The sequence below is a fragment of the Halichoeres trimaculatus genome, unplaced genomic scaffold (assembly GCF_033239565.1).
Source record: "Halichoeres trimaculatus isolate MK-OKI-2021-1 unplaced genomic scaffold, fHalTri1.1 fHalTri1_scaffold_9, whole genome shotgun sequence".
Classification (NCBI taxonomy): domain Eukaryota; kingdom Metazoa; phylum Chordata; class Actinopteri; order Labriformes; family Labridae; genus Halichoeres; species Halichoeres trimaculatus.
The window spans coordinates 30,785,923-30,798,235 of NW_027437188.1; the positions used below are offsets into that span (position 1 = coordinate 30,785,923).

At 38.4% G+C, this 12,313-nt stretch overlaps 1 protein-coding gene across 1 annotated transcript; it reads left to right on the forward strand.

Annotated features, from left to right (window-relative positions):
* The first annotated feature begins 503 nt into the window (after positions 1-503).
* Positions 504-11,345, forward strand: trpc6b (transient receptor potential cation channel, subfamily C, member 6b). Its single transcript, XM_074680073.1, has 12 exons — positions 504-630; positions 1,869-2,640; positions 4,534-4,719; positions 4,849-5,013; positions 5,095-5,311; positions 5,774-6,001; positions 7,606-7,870; positions 8,023-8,218; positions 8,443-8,649; positions 8,863-8,919; positions 10,416-10,491; positions 10,569-11,345. Exons 2-12 carry the CDS (start codon positions 1,894-1,896, stop codon positions 10,703-10,705), a joined length of 2,481 nt encoding a protein of 826 aa, XP_074536174.1. The 5' UTR covers positions 504-630; positions 1,869-1,893; the 3' UTR covers positions 10,706-11,345.
* The last annotated feature ends 968 nt before the right edge of the window (positions 11,346-12,313 follow it).

Consider the following 12,313-nt stretch of genomic DNA (forward strand, 5'->3'; position numbering starts at 1 on the left):
CTCCCATATGCTAGAGGTGTTCTGAGAGCATGATACATTGGATGTCACCTTGAGTTAAGAGGATTTAGAAAATCTGCCTTTTTCAGAGTATTTATGCTCACCTATAGACGGGGACCACTACATCAAATCTATTTCTATGTCAAACACTGTATAGAGTATTAATGGTGCTATTTCCTGCAGCCTGTACTCTGACAATTACAAATAGCCCATAGAAAATAATCCCTTAGCCCTTTCCTCTCGTTTATGGCACAGGTCAGTGGAGTTCTGCTGCACTTAAATCCTCTATTATTTTGACAAAGCACTTTAATATCTCGTTCAGGCTTAAGGTGAAAGCTTTGGAAATTTAAGAGAGAGCAACAGGCAGGCATACTAACACCAAAAACAAGCTAAAAGCTGTATTCATGTGCTAACGTCTTATGTTATGAACCCTCCCACTGGGCGTGCAGAGGCTGTATCGTCAGCATGAAGACCCAAGGTGGTACTCTTGATGGGAGTCAGTCTGACAGGTGGCTAACAGGCTCTCAACGCGCCAGCACATACAGGTTGATGTGGGATTGATGTGGGACGTTTCGGTTTCATTCGATATTTGGAGAAACAATCTCGAGTCATTACAGTCTTCGGTCTTTTTGGGTGAGTTTCATACTATGAAAAGGCTATGTTGCGTTTATATCTTCGGTCAAATGTAGTTTAAGTAGTTGCAGTTCCTTATTTACATGTATGAAAATCCTGCAGTATTTTGTCGAGAGTCCTCTCTTATGCACTCGGAAGCGTCTACTTTACTGTAGATAGCCAGAGAGACAGTTTGACGTAACTTTCGCTCTTGTTTTTAGGTAAAAATTTGGTTATTATTATAAAATAAAAGAATAACTTTGGGTTGTTGGCTACTTAGTTTGACGTGCACACAGCCCCTCTAATAATTGATGAAGAAACCAATTGATGTTACTTCCATCATTGTATAGATTTGTGTATCATTTGTTAGGTAGCAAAGTTAAAACTTACAGCAATTTTTTTTTCCCTTCAATTATTATAATTTTGTGTGTTCGTTCATCATATTAATATTCACACCAATTCCATTTTTTCCCTTTTTATTTTGCTCAACAGCATGAGCCATTTTTTTTCACCTGAGTAAGACCAGATGCCAAATAATGCAAGATGTAAAAGTATGAAGCATTTCTACATATGTTGTTTACACCATAAAGAATTTTGCTTAAGGTTGCACATCTTGTAAAATCACATTAACAATAGCTGTGATTGAACGGAGGGATATTGAGATCCATCATTATCTGTGCTGGAGCAATTATCTACAGAGATAACTGTGTTATTCAAATGCAATTAGTGCACAGAAAGTAGATTTACTTGTTTGACAATGATGCAAAATTCAATTAGAATTAAATAGAATTCCTGTCTTATGGGGTTAAAGTCGTGCTGCAACGGACAAAGTTCATACAAGACTTGATAGAAGTCTACCACAGGTTTGAATTTGTGATATTTATGATATTATGGTATAAAAATATTAAAACAAACAAGAAAGAGCGAGCTATCTGTCAGAGGCTTAGTGGATGGACAGTGAGAGGACATGGAGTGAAGGTGAGCAGATGATGAGACCGTGGGTGGTGTCACACATGTAGTTGTGATTCAGCCAAGACCAGCTGTCCTTTTAATACTGGTTGCATTTGTTTCACTGCTGTGTCATTCCCCATGCACTTTTGGAAATATAGAAGGAAGTTATGTTGATTTACATAAACTAGAAAACTTTCTTCATTATTTTCTGCACTACCAGGCATGTAAAATCAATTTTCTTTTTATGAAATGTATATGTTTATGTTTTCATTCATATACTGAATAAATGTCTTCAATTTGTCGAGCAGGTGGAGCAATGAAAGCAGAGTCACGATGATGTCTCGCCAGGTTGTGTCCAAACCCAGGAGGATAACCTCACAGGGAGCAGGTTACCTCCTACACGCTCAGTCCACCTCATCCCTTTCCATGACAGAGGAACTTTTCCTCGAAGCAGCAGAATATGGAAACATCCCTGAAGTGAGGCGGATGCTTGAGGAACTGCCACAGCTTGATGTCAACTGTGTGAACTACATGGGCCTGAATGCACTGCAGCTGGCTGTTGCCAACGAGCATTTAGAGGTGACTCGACTCCTGCTGAAGAAGAAAGACCTCACTCGGATTGGAGACGCTCTGCTGTTGGCTATCAGTAAAGGCTACATCCGTATAGTTGAGGTCATACTGAATCATCAGGCCTTTGCAGATGGTCAGAGGCTGACAAACAGTCCCAGCCAGGCGGGGACACATGATGACTTCTTCGCGTATGATGAGGATGGCACACGTTTCTCTCACGACATCACCCCCATCATCCTGGCCTCGCAGTGCCATGACTACGAGATTGTTCATATACTTTTCATGAGGGGTGCACGAATAGAGCGACCCCATGATTATTTTTGCCAGTGCAGGATCTGCAGTGAGCAGCAGAAGCACGACTCATTCAGCCATTCACAATCCCGCATCAACGCTTATAAAGGTTTGGCCAGTCCAGCTTATCTGTCCTTCTCAAACGAAGACCCGGTGATGGCAGCCCTGGAGCTGGGGAACGAGCTCGCAGTTCTTGCTAATATTGAGAAAGAGTTTAAGGTACAGTGTTACAGAGATATTGCCACCCTATAAAAACAACGGCCTAAGTCATTTTTTCAGGTTTTGGGAAAACACAAAAATCTTTACAAAATACAGAGCCTATGATATTTATTAATCGAATCTCCAATTGAACATGCAAAGAACATTGTGTGTCAATCATGTAACATCAAAGAATACATATACCAATTTTTCTAATGTTCTAGTGTGACTTAGGCAACTTAAAACTTTCTTCTTCTGGCTTACAAAACATTAACCAGAAATGCTCTTGCCTACCTGGGGTCCCTCGTCCAGGTCTACACTCCTTCTCACTCACTACGCTCTGCCTGTGAAAGACCCCTGGTGCTCCCAGCCCAGCTTGGCTCCAAATCTCTAGCCAGACTCTTTTCCTCTGTTGTGCCCAAATGGTGGAATGAATTACCTAACTCTATACGATCCACAGAGTCCCTTTCTACTTGAAGAGAAGTCTGAAGACTCATCTGTTCAGGGAACACTTAGGCACTGGAGCTGACTTTTCTCTTTTTTGTCCTCAGGGGTAGAGTGAGGTCTAAGACCCAGCTCTTAGTGAATTTTCAGCACTGATTACTAAATGTTGTTGAGGGTTGATTTATATTGTTGCAGTAATTAATTGTGGTTAGTTGGCTAGATTACTCTTCATCATTTAAAAAAGATTAACTGCTAAATGAAACTGTAGAACTTTAAACCCGGCTTAAACTGCCCTTTCATTCCATAGTGCAAACTTAAAACTTGAAACTGAAACAAATGTCAGGTAAATCAAATTGGTCAGGAGGCAGTCCCTTTCCTCCGGGTCTTCTTTGCCGGGTTTTTTTATTATACTTTACAACTTTCTGGAACCTGACCATTATCTGTCCTTTAATTCCATAAAGCAAACCCAAAGCGTAAATAACTCCAACCTAAATTCAACAAATGTCGGGTCAATCATACACTGAGTAGGCATACTCATACATCACCTACCAAAAAGCAAAAACACTTCTTTAATTTTAAAACTTTGAAGGGTACTGTTACCTTATGCTCATTTATGTTTTGTTGCAGAAATAATTGGGCTAGCCAGGAAAAGGTAGCTAATTACAAGTAGCTAAAGTTGTAGTTTATAATAATATTATTCTAGTATTGTAATTTGATTCTATCACAACTTTTGGGGTGCCGATTCAATTGAAACTGCAATTCTTCGATATTCACGATTCTTGCGATTTTTAGTTTTCTTTTTTAACACCAGACCATGTGAAAACGTTAAATGATGATAATGTCTACAGACTATATGAGGAGCCATATTTTCCCATGAAATGCCCATCACATAAGTCAGAAATATTTTACCCTCTGCTGGAGAAAAGTGGTAACTTTTTTCCAATCCAGTTTGTAAACAATCAGTGTAATGAAAAATTTGAATCTGAGAAAGAACAACAATTTTTTGACAAAGAATCCTGATTTTGACATTGCAAAACAAAAAATCCTTTAGCTATAACTTTTGAAATTTTGACTGAATTACTATGCAACATTATACCCTAGCCTTTATGATAGTGAACCTAATCACTCACCAGTAGAAACTGATTGAAGAATCATCTTTACAGCTTCTTCTGCACTTAAGTTTCTGTTTCTTCTTGAAGAAGCCACCATCAGGAAACCTTGTTAAACTGCCCAAGTCACACATTTTATCCTAAATAATCCAAAACTTAGACTTGGGCTAGAAATAAAATGGCCGAAGTCACCCCTTAACATAGGCCATTGTCCTATAGGGCATAAAGAGCATGATCCTTTTAGCTAAAGATTTAAGCGATTTTACCAGAGATGGCCAGCACTATCAAGATGATTTAAGCCAAAAAATGACTAAAGCCATTATTTTCATAGGATGACAATATGTACCTCTTTGTTTTACAGAATGAATACCAGAAACTGTCCATGCAGTGTAAAGACTTTGTGGTGGGACTCCTGGATTTGTGCAGAAACACGGAAGAAGTGAAGGCCATCCTAAACGGGGACACAGAATCATGTCAAAGCTCTCAAACCATCAGTAGACAAAACCTCATCAGATTAAAACTTGCAATAAAATACGAGGTCAAAAAAGTAAGTGCTTATTTATTCATAATTTCAAATGACTCTTCTATTCCATCTTGTATTTCTTTTCTGTGAGAGTAATCTTTTTGTTTTTCTGTTATCGTCTCCTGCACATATTGCTGCTCAAAAATGATGCAGTTTGTGGCGCATCCAAACTGCCAACAGCAGCTCCTCTCCATCTGGTACGAGAACTTATCTGGACTGCGTCAGCAAACCACAGCAGTAAAAATCCTTCTGGTCCTTGGTGTAGCTGCCGGGTTGCCTGTCTTAGCTTTAATGTACTGGATTGCACCGTCAAGCAAGGTTGGCTACAAAGAAAATTGCTCATCCTCATGGAGTTTAAAAAAAGAGAAACCAACTTTCATCTCGTCTGTCTTCTTTCAGTTGGGGAAACTGATGTGTGGACCTTTCCTGAAGTTTGTAGCACACGCAGCCTCCTTTATAATATTTCTCTGCCTGCTGATCTTGAATGCAGCAGACAGGTTTGGGGGAACGTCGCTGCTGCCAAACATGACGACCCATGACAACCCCTCACAGCTGTTTCGTATGAAAACCACCCCCTTCACCTGGATGGAGATCCTCATCATCTCCTGGGTCATAGGTCAAGAGCATAACCACTCTTCAAACCTCCCACCTTACTGCTCACTCTTTTAATCTCAGATATCTCACGTGTGTGATTTAATTTTCTCCCAGCTTTGTGGAACTCAATTGTCGTCATTTCACAGTTTAATTTAAGCGCCCACACTTTTACAATCCAATCTCTCTGCTGTGCATACAGGATCAAGTATACAAGAAGTCATTAAATCTGTCATGACAGGAAATTGTCTGTATGGATGATCTCTCTATTTTTTTTTTTTGCTACATACACAGCAATAAACGAAACTGATAATAACTTTTAGTCAACTGAGGGAAAACGTGACCAGTTGCTAGCAGCACTTTGGCCCCAGAATACCTATAATCCATATATGATCTGACTGCCATTCAATCCTTATTTATTATGTTTCAACACAAAATGATTAAACAAAGAGAGACCACTGTGTTAACTGTATTTCTCTTCTTACAGGAAAGATTTGGGAGGAATGTAAGGACATTTGGTCGCAGGACATCCGGGAATATCTATCAGAGCCCTGGAACCTTCTTGATTTCAGCATCCTGGCCATTTTTATGACCTCCTTCATTGCCAGGCTAATGGCTTTTTGGCACGCATACTCTGCTCAGTGTTATGTTGACAAGCACTACAATGGCCTCTCCAATATGACCTTGCCCTTTGAGATACAGTATTTCCAGTTGGGTAAGTGTGGCTTAAGAATTCATGTATAAGAAGTGCTGCTGTCAGAGCATCTTAAAGCTCAGATGTTATTGTTTAAAGGGCTGGGACGATATGCTTTTCTCGTGGTTCAATTCTATTTCGACTTTTGGGGTGCTGATTCGATACAAATTGCAATTTTTCTATATTTACAATTTTTGCTGTTTTTTTAGTTTGCTTTTTTAACTTTAGACCATGTACAAAAATTAAATAATGGTGATAATTTCTACAGACAATATCAGGAGCTGTATTTTTCATAAAATACTCATCACATGAGTCAGAGAGAAACATTTCACCCGCTGCTGGAGAAAGGTGGTAACTTTTTTTCCTATCCAGTTTATAAACAAAAACTGAAGAATTTGCCAAGAATTTGTATTTGAAAATAAGGGATTTTTTTGGCAAAAAATCCTGATTTTGGTATTGTCAAGCATAAAATCCTGATATATTGATTTTTCCGTTTTTGAAGAGTTTTGAAAGTTTAAGTTTTTTAAATAGGAAGATATTGAGATTCAGGGCAGAAAGGGCTTTCAGTGAATTAATTTTTCTTTCAGCTCGTTTTGTGCAGAGTTTACATACACTGCAAGATATTAGAATCTTATCAAGTGTTTTTGTCATGTTCCAAGGTAAAATTGACTTATTCAAGTTGATATGCTAAATATAGGCTGCTGAAGAAGCTGGAATCCTGGACCCTGTGGAGGTGGAGGCTGGCTGAACTGGAGAATGATGGACAAGCTGTCACCATCTATTTTCTTATGGACCTTTTTGCACTTTCTATACACTTTCTTACTTTTGTTTTCTTGTATTGCTGCTGTGACTCCTCCTCAATTTCCCCTTGGGGATGATTAAAGTATATTCTATTCTATTCTATCCTATTTGAGCCACATTCAACTAACCAGTCCCAAAAATGTATTGTTTCATGTTATTCAAAAACAAAATGAAATCTGAATTGCTTGAAACAAGTTTAAAATAATCTGCAAATGAAACAAGAAAAATTTGCTTGAAACTAGAATAATGTCTTGTTACAAGTAACTTTTCTCTTGTTCCATTAGCAGATTTTTTTTTTACTTGTTACAAACAATTCAGACCTAAATTTTGTCTTTAAATAATCAGAATCAAGTTTTATTGCCAAGTACATTTGCTCATCCAAGCAATCTTGGTTTGTTGGTGCAACAATTAACAAGAAAATAACATGAACAGAAAATAATACAGAATTACCAACTGTACTCTCTGTAAAATAGAATATAGAGAAAGTTAAGATATAAAATTATACAAAAAAAAGAAAGAAAGAAAATTAAAAGATAAAGAAAATGTATAGAAAAACATAATAATAATAAAAAATCTTGAATTTTTTTTTTTCTGGACTGGTCAGGTGAATGTGACTCATATTAAATCTATAAAAGACATCTACTAAAAATAAGACAAAAACACTTGGTAAGATTTCAGTTTTTTGTAGTGCAGCATATAATGAGGTCATGATTTTCTACCTAATCCCAACACTCAGACTAGACGTACTTCTCTTTCAGCCTCTGGTATAAGTGGTTCAAGTTGAGTGAATGTTAATCATCACATTCAACATGTTTTATTTTCAGCTCGAATGAACTGGATGCCCTCCGACCCCCAGCTGATTTCTGAAGGCCTCTATGCAATCGCCGTGGTGCTGAGTTTCTCGCGCATTGCCTACATCCTGCCTGCCAACGAGAGCTTCGGCCCTTTGCAGATCTCTCTGGGAAGAACAGTCAAGGACATCTTTAAGTTCATGGTTATTTTCATCACAGTTTTCGTGGCTTTCATGGTCGGGATGTTCAATCTGTACTCGTACTACCTCGGAGCCAAGCACAACGATGCCTTTACGACGTGAGTGCCAACTTTTACTGTTGCAATTTGTCAGGAAGTCCATGAATATTCACTCGCTGTGCCTCGAGACAGAGCTCATGTTGGATGTGGTGTAACGGAAATGATTATTTCTTTGCTTTGCTAATTCAATTTCCATTTCTTCACTCCCCAAGGCTTGAAGAGAGTTTTAAGACACTCTTTTGGGCCATTTTTGGCTTGTCAGAAGTAAAATCAGTCGTCATTAACATTGACCACAAGTTCATAGAGAATATCGGCTATGTTCTGTATGGGGTGTACAACATCATCATGGTGATTGTGCTGCTGAATATGCTCATCGCCATGTTTAACAGCTCCTTCCAAGAGATTGAGGTACGTCGGATTGATACAAGAATTAAACTGAACTCTTTCCATTCATATTATTCATAATAAAGATGGTTTTGTTTCAGAATTGTGTTAGATTTTTTGGATTAGATTCACACATTTTTACTCAGACTTAAAGAAGAAACAGATAAGTTTAAGATTCATATCACAAAATTTAAAAATTGAACCTGTTCCTCATCAGATGTCTTCCTGTGTCTCTTCTGCTGTGACAGGATGACGCTGACGTCGAGTGGAAGTTTGCCAGAGCTAAGCTGTGGTTCTCGTACTTTGAGTACGGCGGCACACTTCCTGTGCCCTTCAACCTCATACCCAGCCCTGCCTCAGTCGTCTCCCTCTGGTTTGGGTTGAGGGAGTTTATCTGGGATGGACCTAAAAGCAAAAGCAGAGAAAATTCACACGATGACATGGAGCTTAACAAGGTGAGCATCAGCTGCTGTCACAAATTACACATTACACAGGGAGGTAACCGAACCAGTGCTGTGTAAATGAAACTGGATGGTGAGATACATTTTTAATGTGGAGCATCTTTTTTCATACTGGTCTCCAGTGCCCTCTTGTGTTATGTTTAGAAACTACAGATGTAAGATTGTTTTAAAATAAACAGTGTCAATGTTGGATGTTTTTAATCTTAGCTGAGACAACCAGAGGATCCGAATGTGGAGGGGACACCCAGCCCTACACGTCACCAGGTAAATCAACAACAACCAAACTTTCAATAAACAAACATGAACTCTGTTGCTCTTATTTTACCAAAACAAACTTTAAATGTAAAAAATAATAACCTCTTCAGTTCCTATTAAAATATGATAAGATCCACTTTATTAATCCTGAAGAAAACTGTTGCCAGAGTTCAAAACAGGGGCAGCATCATGGGTGGACACGAAGGTCCCAGGCCCACCCTGAATCTTTCTTATAATTTTTACATTTTTAAATCGGTTTAAAAAGGGCACAGTAAAATTTTGTCACTCAATGTTTTTTTTGTTTTGTTTTGTTTGCATTAAATGCTCTGTCTTTGTAAAATGAACCATCTTTTTTAAGCCTGCTGGAAAAAAAAGTTATAAAACATTCATCTTCATGTGGGAGGGATCAGAACTTTATTTTGGGAAAGACTGTAGATTTTTATTTATTTTATTTAACCGTTGTTGATGTCCTTGCTCTTACAGCTTACAATGCCGAAATGCAAATTAAAGGTGGAAACAGCGACCAAATCCGCTTTATAACCATACATAGTAACATTAGTATATTGTCAGTCATTTTTACCTATGCCAAGGAAGTTATGTTTTTGGGAGAGTTTGTCTGTTTCTTTGTGAACAACATAACTCAAAAACTAACAAACAGATCTTCATAGAATTTTAGGGAATTGTCCAAAATGGGATTAGGAAGAAGTTATTAAATTTTGGAGGTTATCCAGAACACCATCTGGACCCTGGATTTTTTAAAGGATTATTTATTATTGTGAGATAAGGCCATTTTCACCATTTGTGTATATAACTCCACGATAAATGGTCGGATTGCTTTGTCAGACAATACAAGACAAGGTCACCATAATTTCTGACAGATGTAAAAGTACGATCCAGATCCAGGCAATATTCTGGATACTAAGATCTGGAATATGAAATAAGTACTGGGTCATCATAATTTTCAAGCTGTCATCGTACAAACCTGCAGCTAACACCAAATTGTAGCAGACAGTTTGCTGAAAGGAAGTATAACATTAAAGTAGGACTAAAGTGTTGGTGACAATCACAATATGCTTGGAGGGGGTCTGCACTCCAGGTGCCTTTCTAGTTATTTATTAAATCAATGATCTACAAGCTTTTGTAACTTAAGGCCCAGCCAGAACTGAAATCCTGGCTCTGTCCCTGGTACAAAATCCAAAAGTTAGTGACGATAAAGGACAAAATAGAAACTGTTAGTAAGGAAATTACAAAAAGGATACAAAAAATAAGATTCAAGAGCAAGTGTTTGTTAAAATAATAAAAATGCAGTGTCACAGTGAATTGCAAATGCAGAAAAAAATAACGTAGTGTCGAAGATACAAAGATGAATAAATGATAGTGATGAAGTTACGCATGCTCAAGTGAAACTATTGCACACTTTCAGTCCAATAAATAAATGATCTGTTTCACATGGGTGAAAACTCAACAAATAAACTATAGATATCACACATTCTCTCTTATTTCAGAAGATAATGAACCGCCTCATCAAAAGATACATCCTGAAAGCACAGAGAGACAAAGACAACGATGAAGTGAATGAAGGTGAGTTGTGGAGAACATCAAAACGTCTTTATCAGTGAAATATGAGTGTAAATTTAATGTTACTTACTGTGCCACAGGTGAACTGAAAGAAATCAAACAGGACATCTCCAGTCTCCGCTACGAGCTGCTGGAAAGAGGAGACCACGACATGGAGACTCTGGCGAAGCTCATCAGGCAGCTGGGGGAAGTCATACATGTCGGGCAGAAGAATTAGAAATGATCCTACTGCACAGAAACTGTTTTCTTTCCTGAACATGTTTCAGTTACAGCCCCTGTATTTGTCAGTCACGTGTTGGTTCAAAATGAAACTCTGCTGCTCTGATACGCACTGCTGAATGCTAACACCTCCTGTTACCAACCGTTTAAGAGGTTTGCTGCACATTTAGAGGCTATTTCTGCATCCATGCTGGAAAGAAGCAGCATATGTTTGCATGCCTCGGTGGAAGGCTCATAAAGTGAGAAGCTTGTTGAATGTGTCTGCTGTGGAGCTGATGATGAATCACAGGAAAGATATCTTCTGTAACATAACCTCAAAATTCATCATCACAGCTCCTGCTCGTCTTCTATACAGATCATTACCTTTTTAATTCATCAGCACTGTCATTGAACTCTTGATCTCACAGTATGAGTATAATGTTGATGAATAGGTTGAAAACCTATCTTGATCCACACTGCATTGTCTTCAGTGGCTTTTTAAACCATTGCAGCAGATGTTGTTCTGCTCTTTCACGCTTGCTTTGAGAGCAGTCTGACCTGTCAGGCCTGCAAACAGAGCGATGGAGAAGCTTTTCTACTAAGGAGACTGAGGAACAAGCAGAGTTAAAGCAACAGTTTGGAAAAATAAAGACAAGAACATGAAATCATATCGCTCAGTACATGACTGCGTGTAAGATGTGATTGTGGAGCTGTTATCCAAGAGTTATGTAGGCCACAGCATGAGAATCCCCTCCCATCTGATATGGACAAACAGATGACGCAGGAGAGAGGGCCAAGGCTCGTCTGTGCATCATAACTACAAGCATCAGCAACACTCAGACTCTGCTGATAAATTCAAAGACTGTAATTCTTCGTGTTATCTAAGTAGGACAACAGAAATGTAAATCAGATGAGAGGCGGTCGGCTTGGTATCATTATGCAAACTTCCTCGGGGTAGTACACTACACTCTTTCACGTTACTTTGATGTGGCTTTAAACTTGATGCTCCTTTTCAGCTTAAGCAAGCAAAGCACTCAGAGAGCGTAGACCTCCACCAAGCATATTGTGATTGTCAAACAACACTGAAGTCCTACTTTAATGTTATACTCCCTTTGGTGTTAGCTGCAGGTTTGAATGATAATTTGTTACCTGACAGTGTTGAAAATTATGATGACCCAGTACATATTTTATGTTCCGGATCTTAGTATCCAGAATATTAGCAGGATCTGGATTACACTTTTACATCTGTCAGAAATTATGGTGACCTTGTCTTGTAGTGTTTTGCAAAGCAATCAGACCATTTATGGTGGAGTTATGTACACATATGGTGAAAACAGCCCTATCTCACATTGATAGAGAATCCTTTAAAAAGTCCTAGATCCAGATGGTGATCCGGATCACCACCAAAATTTAATCACTTCTTCCTTATCCCATTTTGGACATTTCCTGAAAATTTCATGAAGATCCATTTGTTAGTTTTTGAGTTATGTTGTTCACAGACAAACTCCTAAAAACATAACCTCCTTGGCAGAGGTAAGGATAATTTCCACAATCAGGGGGTCAAAATAAAACTGTAAATTCTGAAAGCACTAAAACACACTTCCAAAAAGAGACCAAACTTCCAACT

Bases quoted from the DNA above. Each gene is read 5' to 3' on its own strand.
- trpc6b (XM_074680073.1), top strand. From the start codon at position 1,894: ATGATGTCTCGCCAGGTTGTGTCCAAACCCAGGAGGATAACCTCACAG. The intron at 5,014-5,094 runs GTTGGCTACAAA...GTCTTCTTTCAG, and splicing joins GGATTGCACCGTCAAGCAAG to TTGGGGAAACTGATGTGTGG. The intron at 6,002-7,605 runs GTAAGTGTGGCT...TTTTATTTTCAG, and splicing joins GATACAGTATTTCCAGTTGG to CTCGAATGAACTGGATGCCC.